General features: G+C 36.3%; 2 protein-coding genes across 2 annotated transcripts in view; both read left to right on the top strand.

The window, feature by feature from the left end:
- Positions 1–19,925, top strand: part of CASP8AP2 (caspase 8 associated protein 2) — a 21,301-nt gene extending 1,376 nt beyond the window's left edge. Inside the window, exons 2-8 of the mRNA XM_082730559.1 lie at positions 1,562–1,718; positions 2,264–2,338; positions 3,625–3,740; positions 8,407–10,616; positions 11,508–14,637; positions 17,001–17,100; positions 17,704–19,925. Of these exons, the coding sequence (XP_082586685.1) occupies positions 2,297–2,338; positions 3,625–3,740; positions 8,407–10,616; positions 11,508–14,637; positions 17,001–17,100; positions 17,704–17,760 (5,655 nt within the window). The 5' untranslated portion in view covers positions 1,562–1,718; positions 2,264–2,296 and the 3' untranslated portion in view covers positions 17,761–19,925. The remainder of the gene's footprint in view (positions 1–1,561; positions 1,719–2,263; positions 2,339–3,624; positions 3,741–8,406; positions 10,617–11,507; positions 14,638–17,000; positions 17,101–17,703) is intronic.
- Positions 3,706–19,985, top strand: part of GJA10 (gap junction protein alpha 10) — a 35,500-nt gene continuing 19,220 nt past the window's right edge. Inside the window, exons 1-3 of the mRNA XM_082730588.1 lie at positions 3,706–3,740; positions 17,001–17,100; positions 17,704–17,756. The gene's annotated coding sequence lies outside the window, so the exon portion shown is untranslated. The remainder of the gene's footprint in view (positions 3,741–17,000; positions 17,101–17,703; positions 17,757–19,985) is intronic.

Below are 19,985 nucleotides of genomic sequence, written 5' to 3'. Positions count from 1 at the left end.
AGGGGAGGTTTCTGATACAACCAGCAGCAACCTTTACTAAACGTTTACTTGCTAATTGCGGCAAGTCCTTTTTATTTATTCATTTATTTTATTGAAGTATATTTGACATACAGCATTATAATAGTTTCAAGTATACAGCATAGTGATTTGACAGTTCTGTACCTTAAGCAGTGGTCATCATGGTAAGTGTAGTTACCATTTGTCACTATACAAAGTTTTACATTATTATTGACTATATTCCCTATGCTATATGTATAATTTTTATCTCTTGTCTTTTTGATGATAGACATTTTAATAGGTGTAAGGCGGGGCGCCTGGGTGGCTCAGTGGGTTAAAGCCTCTGCCTTCAGCTCACTCATGATCCCAGAGTCCTGGGATTGAGCCCCGCATCGGGCTCTCTGCTCAGCAGGGAGCCTGCTTCCTCCTCTCTCTCTGCCTGCCTCTCTGCTTACTTGTGATCTCTGCCTCTCAAATAAATAAATAAAATCTTAAAAAAACAAAAACAGGTGTAAGGCAATATCTCATTGTGGTTTTTTGATTTGCATTTCCCTGTAATTAGTCATGTGGATCACCTTTTCATGTTCCTGTTGGCCATTTTTATGTCTTTGGAAAAATGTCTATTCAGTTTTTCTGCCCATTTTTCCATCAGATTCTTTTTTCTTTTCTTTTCTTTTCTCTCTCTCTCTCTTTTTTTTTTTTTTGGCTGTTGAGTGGTATGAGCTCTTTATATGTTTTGGATATTAACCCCCTGTCAGATATATACTTTGCAAGTATTTTCTCCCATTCTTTGAGTTGCTTTTTCATTTTGTTGATGGTTTCCTTTGCTGTGCTGAAGCTTATTTTTATTAATTAATCAATTAATTTGGGAAGAGAGTGAGAGCATGAGCTTGGGAGAGGGAGAGAGAGACTCTTAAGCAGGCTCTATAGTTATTGTGGAACCTAAGGTGGGGCTTGATCTCATGACCCTGATAGCATGACCTGACCCAAAATCAGGAGTTGAAAACTGAATTCACTGAGCCACCCAGGTTCTCCTGTGCTAAAGCTTTTTAGTTTGATGTAGTCCTGCTTGTTTGTTTTTGCTTTTATTTCCCTTGCCTTTAATGTCAGATCCAGAAAATCTTTGCCAAGACTGATGTCTAAAAACTTACCCTTATATTTATTTTCCTGAGAAATAAATTGGGTCTCACATTTAAGTCTTTAATCCATTTTGAGTTGATTTTTGTGTGTGGAGTAAGTTGGGGTCCAGTTTTCCAACACCATTTATTGAAAGAGCTTATCCATTCCCCATTGTATATTGTTGGCTTCTCTGTCATAAATTAACTGATGATACATATATGTTTCTGGACTCTCTGTTCTGTTTTCCCTGATCTGTGTGTCTGTTTTTATGCCAGTAGCATACAGTTTTGATTACTTTGAGTTTGAAATCACTAGATATAATGCCTCCAGCTTTGGTCTTCTTTTTCAAGATAGCTTTGTGTATTTGCTGTCTTTTGTGATTTCATATGAATTTTAGGACTGTTGTTTCCAGTTATGTGGAAAAATGACATTGCAATTTTGATAGGATTGAATCAGAAAGTACATATTTTAATTTAAGAGCTTTTTGTTTGTTTGTTTTAGACATTGCGTCCAAATCATGTGTGCTATCCCGAAATTGTTTGGATTTATATGAAGAAATCCTGACCGAAGAAGGAACTGCAAAGGAGGCAACATATAATGATGTACGGTTTGCCAGAATTAAGGACAGTTATTTTACCTTTTGTAGCTTCTGAAGTTCAGGCATCAGCTTACTATTAAACATTCTGTGTTTAAGATGTAGCTCTTAGTCTAAAAGAATATTCAAGTCAGTCTCTGCCTTCAGATCTGCTTTTTAAAATAATCGTTTCTGAATGCTTGTCTAAATTTAGTTATAATTTTGGTTGATTAAGTGTATGAATATATAAAACCTCAACAGGCAATCAGTATAATAAAACATTTTATCTTTTCATGATTTGTTCTAAGTTTTAAAATGTCCCAAGACTTAATTCAGACAAATTTCTTTTTCCCTTGAATTTTAAGGTCTGGATTGAATGTGAAACTGAACAAAATAAGTTTTTGGTTGGGACAATTTTTAGAACTAGTAATTTTACTAAATATCTGTTAGACTAGACCTTGTCTATCCTTCATAGTGGGTTGATTTTCTAAATTTTAAAATATTCTGAAATGTCACTTAACCTAAGAAAATAATTTAGAATGATGCTTAAGTTAATCTTTTTCTATCTTACAGTTGCAAGTAGAATATGGTAAATGTCAGCTGCAAATGAAAGAGCTGATGAAAAAGTTTAAGGAAATACAGACACAGGTAGGATTATAGTGAATATTTTTGCCTTTTTGTTTTTGTTTTTACTGCTCCAGTCAATGAGAGAGAAACTTTACTGAGGCCCTAGGGCCTTTTTTTTTTTTTTTTTTTTTAATTTTAAGTCAAAATGTGTTAAATTGATTTTGTTAGAAATTAAGATGCTAAAGTGTTGGCAGTTTATAAGCAAACTCTTTTTTTAGTGTTAAATGAAACAGTAAATCTGGCAAAACATGCATTATTTCCTTGTGTCAAGGAAACTAATATAAGAAAATGGATTGATGTTTTAAATGACATTTATGTAAAGGTCTGTTAGACTAGTTAACAGTTAAATAATGGAAAATGAATGGAGATGGTATCAGGTGGTTTGAAAGAGATTGGTTTGAGGAGCAAACTTTAGAATGGCCATTGGGAGAAAATGGTGATGCCTTCACAATTTTTGCAAGAGTGGCTTTTTTTGTGAACATGATACAGCATACAGGAATGTCATGTCTTGTTCTGGTTTTTATTTATTTGTTTTTTTTTTTTTTTTTTTTGGTAAAGTAATTTCTCTTTGTTTCCCTTTTCCCCAAAGAACCAGTTAGTACTAATAAATTCATTCTTTGTTCATCCTGGTTTTGGTACATTGTTACAAGTTAAACTTAAGTTAAACAAGTTTAACTTAAATAGTTAAACTGTTACAAGTTAACTTAAGTTAAACTTAACAGTTGTTAAATATAATAAAATTCTATCATTTTTATTTTCAATTTTCAAGATAATTACCCAGGCAGAACTTTCTTCTTGCCTTTTTATTGAACTTCTTTTTTTTTTTTTTTAAAGATTCTATTTATTTATTTGCCAGAATGAGTCAGAGATAGACAGCACGAGCAGGCAGGGGGAGTAGCAGGCAGAGGAAGAAGCAGGCTCCCCTCTGAGCAGGGAGCCTATCGTGGGACTTGATCCCAGGACTCTGGAATCATGACCTGAGCCAAAAGCAGATGCCCAACCTACTGAGCCACCCAGACATCCCTTTATTGAACTTTTTATTGCCTTTTCATTCTGAACCCTGTTTTAAATAGTTTCAGTTGGACTGGCCTTGCTCTGGTGCCATTCATCTTTGAATCTCTGCTGTATAATGAGCATAATAGTGCTTCTCATCGGACTTTTTTGAGAATTACATAAGATAAAAAGTGTGATGCCTGGCATATAGTTAGCACATTCAGTAATCATCAGTTGTATTATATAAGTTTAATAATCCTGTAGACATATACTTTATTTCTGTATGTACTTTAAATGTATTTTATGGTGTTTAGAATTTCAGCTTAAAAAATGAAAACCAATCTCTTAAGAAGAATATTTCAGCACTTATCAAAACCGCTAGAGTGGAAATAAATCGCAAAGATGAAGAAATAAATAATCTTCACCAAAGGTACAATTGAAGGGTGTGAATCTGTGTATAAATCACTTGGGTGTTGATATGTGGACTATGTTAAACTTTTGAGTGGAAAGATAGGAAAATCATGCATTAAGTATTTAAGGTTTTACTCTAAGTGACCAATGTTTCCTCTCTCTTTAAAATTTTGGTTGGTCAGTATTCTCCAGGGAACTTCTTACCTCTCTCCTTTCTTTGCACAGCCAGACCTCCAGAGCAGTTATCTAAACTTTCTGTCTTCATTTTCTGTTTCTACTCACCTTTGACTCCTTTTCACACTGATTCTGCTTCCATTGGTAGACCAAAACAGCTGTCATTTTGGCTAATGGTGACTGCCATTAAGTCCATCAAACAGTTTTGACTTTGGATTTTAATTTGCCCTCACATTGACACACTTGACTTTCTTTCTTTGAAATAGTCTCTTGCTTTGACTTTCATGATTCTTAGTTTTCTTCCTAACTTGGGGTTTATTCTCTCATACTTCATGAGGTTGGAATTCTGCAAAGCTCAAACCTGTGTTTTTATCTTTCTCCATCAGTATTTTTATATAAGGTAATCTCACTCATACGAGGTCAGCTCCATTTATATGCAGATAACTACTTCACATCTATACAGAATTTTCAGAATTACCTCATCCAAAATGGAATTTATGATCAAACCTCTTCCATGTTTCCCACCTCAGTGGATTCCCCATCATTTATTCAGCTGGTGCAGGCCAGAGATCTAGAGGTAGAATGACAATTTATTTCCCACACCAGGATCCTTCTGAGAGTAGAAGTGAGTGCTATTCATAACTGCAGTGAGATTGCTTGGCAAACTGGGCCACATAGTCACCGTGCCTAGAAGTCATTGACACTTACCTCTCTAATCATCTCTCACATCTAAATTCATTATTATGTCCTGCTGATTTTTATGTCTTTATAATCTCTAATTATTATTTCTCATCATATCTACCATCACTGCTACCTGTCAACTCTTATCAGTCGTCTTTGTGCGGGTATCTCTGCATCCGTTCTTGCTCTTTTGGGCCTTTGGTTTGTCTTTTATCAGTATTAAAGCTGCAGATAGGACACTTTTTTTATTTTTTATGATTAATTTTATTATTTTGTTTTGTTTTGTTTTTTTAGAGAGGGAGAGAGGATGGAAGGGGAAAGGTGGAGGAAGAGGAAGGAAGAGAATCTTAAGTAGGCTCCCTGCCGAGTGCGGAGCCTTACATGGGGTCTAGTCTCACAACCCTGAGATGATGACCTGAGCTGAAATTAAGAGTCGGATGCTTAACCTACTAAGCTACTCAGGTGCCCCCAGATAAGATACTTTTTAAAATGACAAGTCTGGACACTTCACTATCATAGAATTACCTCACTCTTCACAATATGGTCCTAAACTATTTTTCAGGCCTTGCCTTCAGCATTTACCTTTGTCCTAGGTGTAACAGCTCTGGTATGTCTCTGGCATTCTTTTGATTCCTTGGATGTACTGTGAGCTCTGCTTTTGCATAGACTGTTTCCACTGCCCGGAAGTGTCCTCTCCACCTGCTAAAAACCAACTCATTTTTGCAGGGGTATTATTAGTCTGTTATTCCTGAATAGGTCAGATTTCTCTTTTGTGGCTTCATGTATACTTGGAGTTTTTAAAATCAGTAATAGAATTACTTGTTTAGTTTCTTCTTCTTCTTTTTTTTTTTTTTTAAAGATTTTATTTATTTATTGACAGAGATCACAAGTAGGCAGAGAGGCAGGCAGAGAGAGGGGAAGGGAAGCAGGCTCCCTGCTGAGCAGAGAGACTCCCCCCCCCCCCCCCCATGTGGGTCTCGCTCCCAGGATTCTGGGATCACGACCTGAGCTGAAAGCAGAGGCTTTAACCCATGGAGCCACCCAGGTGCCCCTAGTATCTTCTTATCTACAAGTTATTTCTCTTAAAAGCCCTGTGGGCCAGAACTTTCTTTTAGTATCTGTCTTTTCACTGAACTGTAAGCTTCATGGAGCAGGGACTATGTCTGTGTATCTTCACCATTTTATCAAGAGCCTGGCTCAGAGCCTAGCACATAGCAGACAGTCAATAAATAATTGACGAGTGAGAGAAAATAATCTTATGTGTGGACTGTATGGCATCATAAAGGACTTCAGGCCACTTGAAAATGAAGATGGCTGTGTGTTTACTAACCTAAATCCCATCAGTGCAACTGGTGTAAGATTGCTTCCTGAAATATTGGGGAAATTTTATACATTTTTGGATCTTTTATGGGTGGGGTGTCATGTTTGAACAGGGTGGAAAGAGACACTGGGTGAATAAATGAAATATGAATATGAATAATGTCATTAGATTAATTGATGTGGTTGTATATTATCTAATAAATATTCTGCCGATATTTTCACTTTATAATTGTGATCTATATTTGGTATTCTAATGGTAAGTGTTTATCATTTGGTTGAAACGTTACGTTTAATAGAAAAATTAAAAATAACATAAGGTAAAAGTTTAAGAGTATGCATTCTGGAAATTATATTATGTGAAGGTTTATTTTAAAAGAAAACTTTTCTTTAAAAAGCTTATTTATTTAAGTAACCTGTATACCCAGCCTAGGGCTCAAACTCATGACCATGAGATCAAGAGTTGTACTTCTGACTGAGCTACCTAGGTACCTCTTAAAATAAAACTTTTCATAACTTTTATCTAGTAAGGAGCTATACTAATATGTATTATGAGCTCTGTGGGCTAGAACTATCTTTTAGGAGCTTATAGTTTAATAGTTTATAGGTTTAATAAGTATGACATACATAACACATATGTCCTTTGTCAAATATGAGTTCTTTGTTGGATAAATTTATTGTGAACATCTGCCATTCTGTGATTTGTCTATCACTCTTTATTGTGTCTTATGAGGAATAGAAGTTTTAAATTTAATTAATTAATTTTTATTTTATTTTATTTTGGCGGGGGCAGCAAAGCAAGGTTTATTGAGTGTTAATAAAGTGATAATACAAAGCTCTTGAGGAGGGAGGGGACCCAAGAGGGTTGCCCAGAAGTTTTTAATTTTAGTGATGTTTAGTTTGTCAGATGTTTTTCTTTTATGGTTAGTGTTTTTTATGTTCATCTTTCCCAAGTGGAAGGTATCTTCTAATTGTTTTTTGAGCTAAGATATTTATTAGTGTCCTAAGGCTGCTTTAACAAATGACCACAAACTGGGTAGCTTAATAAATATTGTTGTTTAAATTTATTGTTTCATAGTCCTGGAAGCTAGAAATCCAAGATCAAGGTGTTAGCAGGATTGATTCCTTTTGGGGGCTATGTGTAGAAGGATCTGTTCCAGGCCTCTTTCCTTGGCTTGTAAATGGTTGCTTTCTTCCTGTGTCTCTTCTGTTGCTTTTATTTTCCACATAGGTCTGTGTCCAAATTTCCCTTTTTTTTTTTTAAAGATTTTATTTCTTTATTTATTTGTCAGAGAGAGAGGGAGAGAGAGCAAGCACAGGCAGACAGAATGGCAGGCAGAGGCAGAGGGAGAAGCAGGCCCCCCGCCGAGCAAGGAGCCCGATGTGGGACTCGATCCCAGGACGCTGGGATCATGACCTGAGCCGAAGGCAGCCGCTTAACGAATTGAGCCACTCAGGCGTCCCCAAATTTCCCTTTTCTATAGGAATATTAGTTATAGTGGATTAGGCCCACCCTAGTGGCCTCTCTTTAACTTGACTGCCTTTATAAAGACCCTGTCCTCAAATCAAGGTGCACCGAGATACTGAAAGTTAGGACTTCAGCATAAGAATTTGGGGGGGGGAGGTGGCGGCACAATTTAGCCCATAACAAAATCCATATAAAATGTACATACTGTTTTAGGTTGTATGTCACCCATGTCCTCTTTTGTTTTATAAAAATCTCCCCTTATTCCTGAGTCTTTTAAGCTTTGGTGTTCTCTATACATTTAGTACTGATTAGGAATACATTTATGGAGATTCAGGGAAGTTATAGAAGTTTAGGAAGATGACTTAAAGTATTACAAGGAACCAAAATGAGCTATTTACATTTTATTATTAGGAAAACTGCCAGTTTTCTGGAACTCTACTATAAAACCTTAAGACTTAGGCTTTTGTTGTTGTTGTTGTTGTTAAACAATAAGTACATGCTATTCCCCTAAGAGAGAATTCTCTTTATTTTTGCGTAGTATGTGCCACTTTAAGATGGGTATTGATGCTTTGGTTTACTGTGGAATTGTATGTGAAATAGAAAACTGGGGTAGAGAGCTCCATTGAACTCTATGATTATCTGTGTTGTCTGGCATTGTTTTACTTTTCCTTCTGTTTTAGTTGCTTTAGAGTGAGCGAGGACAAGAAAATAATGTCACTTGTTCTAAAAGAAATGAATCTCTGGTTAGTTTGGGAGTGGTCTGCTGTGGTGAGGGAAGTCTGGAAGACATTGATTAAGTGCTGGGATAGAATGGAGAGGTCCTTCAGAGTTTGAGCAAAACAACTAAAAGGGAGTTTCCTTATTTTAAAAATGGGCCCATTTAGTTGGAAGCTGGTAAGCGTCACTCACGTCTTTATATGAAATAAAATTAATTTTGCCAGTATGTGGGGCCTGACTTTTAAAGTGTTTTTGCATGTAATTAAAATCTGAATTATTAACAAGAAATTAACTTTGGTTTTTGTTGTCAATTTTTATTTCTTAATAGATTGTCCGAATTCTCACATTTTCGAAATAATCACAAAACTGCAAGGATAGCAGATATAGTTAAAACAAAAGATCTTAAATCCAGATCTCCCCATTTGGATGATTGTTCAAAGACTGATCTCAAAGTGAAAAGTGATGTTTCTAAAGATGGACATCATAGCACTTCACTGCCAAATCCCGAAAAGGAAGGAAAATCATATTGTGAAAAAAAGAGCACTTTGTATTTGCCTCCATCTATCGAAAAACACTGCACCAATGGCATTTGGTCACGTTCCCATTATCAGGTCGGTGAGGGTATTTCAAGTGAAGATAATAGAAGAGGGAGAAAAGATATTAGACATAGCCAATATAGCAGAGGAACTGATAGAATATGGAAAGACTTAAATACTAGTTGTGGTGATGGTGAACCGAGGAACATAGAGACTAGTCAAAGGCTACAAGGACGTCCTGAGAAATATGGTAAAGGTGAACCAAAGGCTGAAAGCAAAAATTCAAAGTTCAAAAGTAACACAGATTTGGATTATAAAAATGAACGAATTAGCTCTTCTTGGGAGAAAGAGACCTTTAGAGAAAGGTCATACACTCGAATGGACTCTCAAAGTGACAAAAAACTAGAAAGACAAAGTGAAAGATCACAAAATACAAATAGAAAAGAACTTAAATCACAAGACAAAGAAGAAAGAAAAGCTGATCAAAAATCTAAATCTGTAGTAAAAGACCAGGATCACTGGAGAAGATCTGAACGAGCATTACTTCCTCATTCCAAGAGTGAAATAAAATCTTCTCATAATTCAAGTAAATACCATCTAGAAGAGAGAAGAGGAAGGGAAGATTGTAAAAGAGATAGAGGTGTAAGTAATCATAGTTTTCAAGAAGGAAGATGTCCATCCTTTCTTTCATCCAGTAGAGCTCATAAACACATTGACTCCAAGGAAGTTGATGTTGTGCACCAATGGGAAAACACACCTTTAAAAGCAGAACGGCATAGAACTGAAGATAAGAGGAAAAGAGAACGAGAAAGCAAAGAAGAAAGTAGGCATATAAGAAGTGAAAAAAGAACACCTACAGAACATTTGCAGAAGACTAACAAAGAAATTAAGAAAACCACTACTGATTTAAAGAGACAAAATGAGCCAAAAAGTGATAAAGGTGAAGTCTCTAACACTGATGTTTCTCAAGGAACAGATAATAAAGAGCTTGTAATTAAAGCTGACATTGGTCCAAATGAAACAAAAGACTTAAAATTGAGTTTTATGGAAAAATTGAACTTAACTCTTTCTCCTGCTAAAAAGCAGCCTGTTTCTCAGGATAACCACCATAAGATAACCAGTATCCCCAAATCCAGTGGAATATGTGATTTGGAGTGCTTGGTGCATGCTACAACAGTGACATGTGTTTCCTTGGTCAATGAACATACCACAGAGGAAACGGAATCCAAGGTGTCGGAACCAAAGGATGCTCTTGCAGCTGTATCTGAAGTCAGGACCAGTAATCCAGAAAGGAAAATAGAAGAAGAAAGCAGTTTGTTAGTTAAATCTGATGAGAATACTGTGGATTGTGATGTGCCCATTTGTCATACAGAGACTTCTTTCTCAGCACCCGTGGAAATAAAACAAACAGAATCCATGTTTCCATCACCAGCAGAAAAGGAACAAACCATTAATGATACAAAGGCAGCAGTTCCTGTAGTAGTGGACATATTACAAACAAATGTTTCTCAAAACTTTGGCTTAGAATTGGATACCAAAAAAAATGATGATGTGAATTCTTGTGTTTCTGGAGGTATAGGAATGAAAGAGGCTTTTTCAATAGAAGTAGCTGAATCCAGTGACAGCATTTTGCAGCCTTCAGTTGAAGAAACTGGCATTTTGCCAATAGCCCTTTCAGAAGATGGTAACCGCAAATTTGAGCCTTCTCTTGTAGATACACCACTGGTTGAAAATAAGTCTTGTTGTTTGGAGCCTTCCTCACTTAAAGAGACACTAGAATCTTCACTTCAGCAGACTGAATTAATGGACAACAAAATGGAAATCGGTGAAACAAACTCAATATATAACGATGATGAGAATTCAGTTCTAAGCATTGACTTTAATCACCTGAGGCCTATTCCAGAAGCCATCAGTCCTCTGAATAGTCCAGTGAGACCTGTAGCAAAAGTTCTTAGATTGGAAAGCCCATCTCAAGTTCCGTTATGTAATAACAGTCATAAAGGTAATAGTTTATATTATGTTCTATAACTTTATGTGAGAATGCAAAATACATAAGCAAGAAGAATTTGTGTCTTTTCTTTTTTTAAGATTTTATTTATTTGACAGAGAGAGAGAAAGAGAGAGAGACTGAGCACAAGTAGGGGCAGTAGTAGCCAGAGGAAGGGGGAGAAGCAGGCTTCTCTCTGAGCAAGGAGCCTGATGCTGGACTGGATCCCAGAACCCCGGGATCATGACTTGAGCTGAAGGCAGACATTTAAGGGTGACTGAGCCACCCAGCTGTCCCAGTGCTCTTTTTTTTTTTTTTTTTTTTTTTTGGTAACATAACTAAAATATTATTCAGACCTCTGTCATTGATTTGAAATGTACATTGAGCCTTTTATCTAAATTTTGTTCTTTTTACAAAAAAGAGTATTAGGGCAGATTGTTTCAAATACTCTGCTTGCTTTCAGAGTTTTGTTCAAAAGCCATCATCAAATGGTATCGAGTAGGTGGTGCTGCTAACATGAAGATACCCAAAGATACCGTGAGTTGGTTGATGGTTAGTCTGATGACCAAACTATATTATCACTGAGCATGAATTAAGACCAGTAAAGACATACAACATGATTAATTATTAGGCATTAACATTCTACTATAAAAAAGCTATTAAAATATGAATTGGGGGTACCTATGTAGCTCAGTCAATTAAGCATCTGACTCTTAATCTCAGCTCAGGTCTTGATCTCAGGGTTATGAGTTCAAGCCCCACCCTGGGTTCCACACTAAGTATGAAGCCTACTTATAAAAAAAATGAATTGCTGCAGTTTATAAGTTTTTATTATATTTAGTATGGAAATCTCAAATGACTGAAGACTATAGTCATGTGACTGTAATATATATTTCTCTTCCACAGATATATTTCCACCAAATTCAGCTCAGTCTACCTCCAAGAGCAAGTCTGATCTCAATAAGGAGAATCAAAAGCCAATTTGCAAGTCTGACAAATTTGCAGATACAGACTCTCATAAGAACTCATCTTTAGATGAATTAGAAGAAGGAGAAATTATAAGTGACAATGAAAAATCTAAGCCACAAAAAAGTTTTGAAAAAAGTGTCACACCTAGAACTTCTGCTGAAGTGCAGAACACAAAAACTAGCCCAGGAAGTAGGAAAAGTACTCTGCATTTGGGTAAAGAGACTAGAAAAACATCTTCTATAAAAATCCATCAGACCAAAAGCAAATGGAATAAAAGACGAAGTGAATCTAGCAGATCTTCAAAAACAGAGAAGAAAGACAAGACAATGAGTACTTCCAGCCTGGAAAAAATAGTTCCGATTATTGCTGCACCCTCTTCTGTACGGGAGATTATGCACATGTTACGAATGATAAGGAAACATGTAAGGAAAAATTATATGAAATTTAAGGTAAAATTTTCATTGATGCAATTCCATAGAATTATTGAGTCAGCGACTTTGAGTTTTACATCACTAATTAAACACCTTGACTTATCTAAAATCTCAAAGTCCATGGCTACTTTACAGAATAATCTCTGTGATGTTATAGAATCCAAGCTTAAGCAAGTTAAGAAGAATGGCATTGTGGACCGTTTATTTGAACAGCAGCTACCAGATATGAAAAAAAAACTGTGGAAATTTGTAGATGAACAGCTGGATTATTTGTTCGCAAAGCTTAAGAAAATCTTAGTAAAGTTTTGTGATTCCATAAACTTTGGCAGTGACAGTGATGAAGGAAAACGTGAGAAGATAAATAAAGAGAAAGCCCAGTATTCAAATGGTCAGAAGGGAAACGTGGACTGCTCCAGCAAGGAAATGCTGAAAGAGAAATCCCCCAAATCAGAAGATTCTGCTAATTGTAAGTCTTTACCAGGATGTAAAAAGTCTGAGGAAAAACATCAAGACCAAAATAATTTCAATATTAACACAGCAAAGCGTGACATTAAAAAAAGTTGTAACACTTCCTTCGATAATATTAAGAACTCTCAATCTGAAGAACACTCCTTGGAACCAAACCGTCCCGGCACCCCAAAGCCAGAAAAAACCGAAGGCAACACCATTGAAGACACGCAGACATCCCAGCATGCAGCTTTGAAGCCAGAGCGCAGTTTTGAAATTCTCACTGAACAGCAAGCCTCTAGCCTTACTTTTAATTTAGTGAGTGATGCCCAGATGGGTGAAATATTTAAAAGTTTGTTACAGGGTTCTGACCTTTTAGATAACAGCGTTAATTGTAATGAAAAAAGTGAGTGGGAGTTAAAGACCCCAGAAAAACAGCTGCTGGAGAGTCTTAAGTGTGAATCTATACCAGCTTGTACAACCGATGAGCTAGTTTCAGGGGTGGTTTCACCATGTCCTAAAATGATTAGTGATGATAATTGGTCATTATTATCATCTGAGAAAGGCCCTTCTCTGTCTTCAGGGCTTTCGTTGCCAGTTCATCCTGATGTGTTGGATGAAAGTTGCATGTTTGACGTGTCCACTAATATAGCTTTGAGTAAAGATAATGTGTGTAGTTCAGAAAAGAGCAAACCCTGCATTTCCTCCATACTTCTGGAAGATCTAGCGGTCTCTTTAACAGTGCCATCACCTCTGAAGTCAGACGGTCATCTCAGTTTCCTAAAGCCTGAAGTTTTGTCCAGTTCAACTCCTGAAGAAGTTATTAGTGCCCATTTTAGTGAGGATGCCTTACTTGAGGAAGAGGATGCATCTGAACAAGATATTCATTTAGCTCTGGAGTCTGATAATTCAAGCAGCAAATCAAGTTGTTCTTCATCATGGACAAGTCGGTCTGTTGCTCCAGGCTTTCAGTACCACCCCAACCTACCCATGCATGCTGTCATCATGGAAAAGTCCAATGATCATTTCATTGTGAAAATACGGCGGGCAGCACCATCTACCTCCCCTAGTCTTAAACAGAATGCGGTGGCTGATGAGTCATTGGCATCTTTGCCTGGAGTGGAAAAGGACGCTGATAAAGCAGCAGAGAAAGACTATGTTTCATGTCAGAATGGAGTTTTTAAATCTGCGGAGGAACTAAATTCTGACAACAATGTTGATAGCAGTAAATCAGCCCATGAAGAACAGGACTGTATGATAGAAACACAGGTTCCCGATATATATGAATTTCTTAAAGATGCTTCAGGTAAAGTGGGCCATAGTAATGAAGTGACTGATGAATGCTTTAAGTTGCACCAAGTGTGGGAACCAAAAGTACCTGAAAGCATTGAAGAATTGCCTCCAATGGAGGAAATTTCACATTCTGTCGAGGATCATCTTCCAAACACCTATATAGACCTCACGAAAGACTCAGTCCCTGAGACCAAAAACTTGGGGGAATTCATAGAAGTAACAGTTTTAAATATTGATCAGTTGGGATGCTCTGAAGGCAGTTTGGATCAGAGTGCTCAAATACTAGGTGAAATGCAGCCTGATACCGTAGATGCTTTTATTGATTTGACACAAGATGTTTCAAGTGAGAGTAAAAACGAAGGGAACTGTCCTGCCTTAGCTGTTGAACACTTTGAGTGTCAGGTGATATGCGTAGATGAAGATAACTGTAAGGAAGAAAAGGTGCAAGTGGCCGACAGGCCTTTGGAATGCATTGTTGAGGAAACCTATATTGATTTGACCTCAGAACCTCCCAGTTCACACGAAGTAAAAAAGGATGATTTAAAGTCAGAGCCGGCATCAAATTCTGATGATTCAGTATTGCCTGGAGCTTTGGATAATGCTCCTAAAAAGAGAAAAAACCTTTCTGATCTAAACCATTCTAATAAAAAACAGAGGAAGGAAACAGACTTAAGCAGTAGGGAAAAGACCAAGAAAATTACCCAAGATTCTGGTGAGAATGGTGAAGCTCACCGAAAGAAAGCCAGTAAGAAAAAAGACCCTGCAGTGAGCAAAGAGCCGTCATCGTCAAGCCCAGGGATTAAGGATCTATCAGCAGCATCTGCCACATCTCCTAAAAGCCTTTCTGCAAAGAATGTTATTAAAAAGAAGGGAGAAATTATAGTTTTATGGACAAGGTAAGACTCTTGAGACTCAAGTCACCAGGAAATGTTTGCAGGCCAGTCATCTGTTCTGTCGTGTCATCATAGTTTAGTCATCCCATCCTAAAATAAGGCAGGTAATGACATACTTCAAAAATGGCCAAAGATGGTAGAAGATGCATTCTAGAGTACAGTTCAGCTGGAGTATGGAATGATCTAGAGCAGAGGCTCTTAACCAGGTTTGTGCATTAGCACCATGGATATAAGTTTTCACCTTTTTTTTTTTTTTTTCTCAGTGTGGAGCTCAGTGTGGGGCTCCAACTCACGACTGTGAGATCAAGACCTGAGCTAAGTTGGTCACGTAACTTACTGAGCCACCCAGCTGCTCCTGTTTTTTTGTTTTTGTGACATCATTTTTTTAACTAAAAATTCTTTGATTTGTAAGGAACTGGTATAACCACATTTTTTTTTTAAAGATTTTACCTATTTTTTTTTAAAGATATTTTATTTATTTAACAGGCAGAGATCACAAGTAGACAGAGAGGCAGGCAGAGAGAGAGGAAGGGAAGCAGGCTCCCCGCTGAGCAGAGAGCCCAATGCAGGGGCTCGATCCCAGGACCCTGGGATCATGACCTGAGCCGAAGGCAGAGGCTTCAACCCTCTGAGCCACCCAGGCGCCCCTACCTATTTTTTTTTATTTGAAAGAGAGTGTGAGCATGGGGACAAGCAGAGGCAGAGGGAGACAGCAGCCTTCATGCTGAGTGCAGAGCCTGATGTCAGGCTCGATCCCACAACCCCAAGACTGACCGGAGCCGAAATTGAGTGTGATGCTCAAAACACTGAACCACCCAGGTGCCCTAGCATAACCACATTTTATTTATTTTTATTTTTAGAAAGATTTTATGTATTTATTTGATAGAGCACGAACAGGGAGAGCAGCCGAGGAAGAGGGAGAAGCAGGCTCTCATGCTAAGGATGGAGTCTGATGTAGGGCTCAATCATGACCTGAGCTGAAGGCTGATGCTTAACCAACTGAGGCACCCAGGTGCCCATAACCAATTTTATTTTTATTTCATTTATTTATTTTTAAAAATATTTTATTTATTTTAAAGATTTTATTTATTTGTCGGCAGGGGGAGGCACATGCAAGGGGAGCTGCAGGCAGAGGGAGAAGCAGACTCCCTGCTGAGCAAGAAGCCTGCTGTGGGACTTGATTCCAGGGCTCTGGGATCATGACTTGAGCCAGAGGCAGATCCTTTGCTGATTGAGCCACCCAGGCGCTCCCCCGTTCCCCCAATAGCCACATTTTAGAAAGGAAGAAGGACAGGTTGTGTAAGACAGGGCAGAAAGTGTGAGGCTTTGTAATTTGTATTTTCCCCTAAACTAGGAGTTTGAAAAAAGTTTCATTAATAGGTTGCACTTTGGATTCCTATGTGAACTTTTAAGAAATGTAGATTTAAAGACCCCATTTCAGACACAAATGTAACTGAAGTTGTGAACCATTGGACTAGACGTTCATTGCTCCCCAGACTTATCTAGTGTGCATAATGAGGGAAACTCAATCATATTGAAATTGGTGACCGGTTTTATTATTTTATTTTATTCTATTCTACTTAATTTTATTGTATTTTATCTTTTAAGTGAGAGATTTGTTTATTTTAACCAAAAACACTAGCTGCCACAGAACACCACCAGTCTCTAAAGTGCAGTCTGGGGGCATGCACGTTGGGTAACAGCTGGTGTTGGGAACACGTGGAGAGCCTGGCTCCCTAATCTATTGAGAGCCCCACGTCTTCTCTCCCTTGTCACCCTGAACTTAGCTCAAATCTCCAGAAACTGTCTCTTTGCTTTTGCTCTTAACCTCGGGCCCCAGAAGTGCTCAAAGGTCTGAGGGAGTTCTGTAGCAAGCAACTTCCTGGTGACCAGTTTTGTTTAATACCACAGTCTTCCGTGCCTTCCTTCTAGGTAATTTACAGATGGCAGAATAGGATCTCAGAGAGTATAACAACACACTCTGGTTCAGACCATGTGGAAAAACAGGTCTGGGAATGAGAAGATCTGGATTCCATTTTACTGTTGGTGCTGCTGCTTATTAAGACTGTGACCATGTTTGGGCCCAAACAATTAAAGAGAGAACTTTGGAAAAAATCTTTAATTTTGGCATTAGAATAATAATTTTGTTTTAGAAAATTTTGGGAAATACCTGTGAGCTCAGACATCATCCATAATACTTCTCAGAGATCCTCATTGTCCATATTTTGGTATATACATTTTTTCTTTTTTTCTGTGGTTTTTAATAAAAATGTCACCTCTATTGTAGATATTAAGGCAGTGGAGTTTTTGTTACTTTTCGGCTCTAATATGCAAAGGCTAAACAAATACCATTATTCTCTCTTCAGAAATGATGACCGGGAAATCTTATTGGAGTGTCAAAAAAGAGGGCCATCACTGAAAACATTTTCTTATTTGGCTGCCAAATTGAATAAAGATCCGTATCAGGTAACTACCCAATTTTTGCATCTTTGTAGTTTTTACAAGTGTTGCTACTATAAATAGATTTAACTTTTGTCATGCTTAAAATATGTAGATATTTATTAGCTAACTTTTTTTTTTTTTAATTAGCTAACTTCTTTAACAATATGGCTCTTCATATACAACTGTTAAAAACTTATTAAGGGGCATTTGGCTGGCTCAGTCAGTAAAGCATGTGCCTCTCTATCTCAGGATTGTGAGTTTGAGCCTCACTTTGTGCATAGAGATTACTTAAGGAAATTAAAACTTAAAAAAATAAAATAAAAACTTGGTGATTATGGAAGAAGTTTGGAATGATTCTAATCTTTTTCCCTATTGTCTTACCATTTACCTATTTAATTTCAAGCTGTCTTGTAATGATGTTTGCTTGTTTAAGAAAGTTTAATGTTAAAAATTAAACCTGTAATCACCTTTTGTATGAAGGCACTTCATTTTTCCAAGCATTACTTCATTTCTTTATTATTGAGGGCTATTTTTTCTTTCTCTAGATATTTTATGAAAATATTAATCACAGATAAAAAAACCTGTTATTGAGATATCTGTAATTAACATTCCTTTAACATTTTTCAGGTCTCAGAAAGATTCCAGCAGTTAATGAAGCTCTTTGAAAAGTCAAAATGCAGGTAGTTAATGGTTCTGCTACAGGAGACTAGTAAAGTAAATGTTTGATACTGTTACTTACTGTGCAGTTAAGGGCCTGTTAGTCACTGAAGATACGAGTAGTGGGTGAGAAACATCCAGTTGAGTCCCTGCTTCAGTTACAGGTTGGAGGATGATTGCCCATGCAGGATTCTAAGGTCACCTCATCCATAGGGACCTGCTCAGAGTGAAGCCTGCTGCAGTTCAGATCAGCATGGCATCTCTCAACTCTCTCTTAAGTGTAATTGACATACTATATGACATTTTTTTTCAACCTTCTGATGGCTGATGAGTGTAAGGTGGAGAGGAAATGCATTTGTTGGTTAATAAAAAATCTTTTATAGATGAAGAAAATAAAACATTTTTCAATAGCACATACTTCACTGTTAATGAAATCTGTTGTTTTTGTAATTTAATATTTTTCAAATTTTAATTAGTACTAAATACTTTTGGAATATAGAACATACATCATTCATAAACATGAAATCCACTGTCATCTGAATAGATGACATGATTTACTATGTTAATTTAAATTAATAATGTTCACAGACATGTTTCCTCAGTTTATTTAAGCCATTTCTATACAGGTTTATTTAGGCAATAATTATCAGCAGGGTTTTTTTCTGTAAGACCTGAAACAATTGCTTAGATATTTTGGACCTTTACATAAGGAAAATTTTAAAGATATGTAACCTATTGCTATTTTTCAATTTATTTGTAATCATAATTATTTGACTACAAAACACCAAATTTCAAATTCAGTTCAAATTAAATCTGAATAGAAACTGTATTTGGACATAGGTCTTAATGTGAAGCGTCCTGAATATTTTTGTTTTAAATCTATTTCTGGACCCAGTGTAAAGTACTATCTTGAGATAGATAATCTGTTAATTTCAGTATCCTCTTTAAGCAATTTATTTGCTAATTAGATTTTAAGAAGATATTTAGCAGTTTACTGTGATGTTAAAATCCTATTTACATAATTCGGAATGTAAGATTGAGTAATGGAGTATTTAAATGGAAAAAACTTATTAAGAACTTTCCAAAATGGCCTGATTCTTTTTCAGATTCACTGTGCTTTAAAATTTTCACTGCCTTTAAGAACTTCAGCTGAGGTTTTATTTTACCTGAATATTCTCTTAAAATGTGACTTCCATTCTCTCGTGGAGATAATATACATTCATGAAAGAATTAACTTGTTCCTGGAAGTTATGCTTCTTAGTTCCAATACAAATCTAAAATCTTAATGGCTTTGATATTTGAAATTTTATTTGCTTGCATGATAGCAAAAACTGTAGGTTATTTTATTTCTAGCTGTCTCAACTATTTTTTTTTTCATCCTAAGTACTATGGTCTCATTAAATTCTTGTCAAAATCAGAATATAGCAATAAAGTTACCAAATTAATTCTGTAAAAAGCTAGTTCTTAATGCTGATATCTGAGTGAACACATTTAAAGAATAACACCTTATAAAAGGGTCCTATCAGAAAAATAGAACCATAATGTCAGCATTTTCTTACATTACAGATAAATTGCTGAACTCCTTGGAGTCTTAGTTGATACTGCATACTACACAGAAGCTTAGAATTCCTCATGTTTTAAATGGGGAAGTAGAGGGCAGTTTTATGGCGTATTTGATTACTAGATAAAAGTCTACATTTACTATTACTCGCTGACTCTTGAATCTCAAGTCAGCATGTTTAGCTTGTTCCAGTCATCAGTCTGATTTGCTCACTTGTTACTGGTCAAGATATTTATTTTTAAACAGAACTTGTTATTAAGATAAAAGCAACAACGAAATGGCATTGAAACTTTAGTTTTGATATTTCAGAGAAACGGCTTTCTTTTCTAGATTTTTCAAAATAATTTTGTAGTATTTTAAACAATTATTTTGTTTGTTTTCATCCATTTTTATTTGCTTTTCTAATTGCCTCTCATTTTGATAAATTGTAAAATAATTTAAATAGTGTATATGTAAATATGTATAATTACGATGATGTAAAATACTTTGTGTGTGTGTATGTGTTTGTGTGTGTACACACATACATGGCTTTGCCTAGCCAAGGGGTTTTTTTTTTTACGTGTATAAAACTTTGTATAAAGTTTGCTTTCAATACCAGTAATGTATAAATAAAGCCATGTAAATTCTGTTATATTTTGATTAGAATGTTTCTTTTAGTATGTTTAGATAATGATTAAAAGAGAAAAAAAAA

Source organism: Mustela nivalis (genome assembly GCF_964662115.1).
Source record: "Mustela nivalis genome assembly, chromosome: 5".
NCBI classification, from domain to species: Eukaryota; Metazoa; Chordata; class Mammalia; order Carnivora; family Mustelidae; genus Mustela; species Mustela nivalis.
The sequence above is the reverse complement of the archived record's forward strand: the minus strand, read 5'-3'. Positions and strand labels throughout refer to the sequence as shown.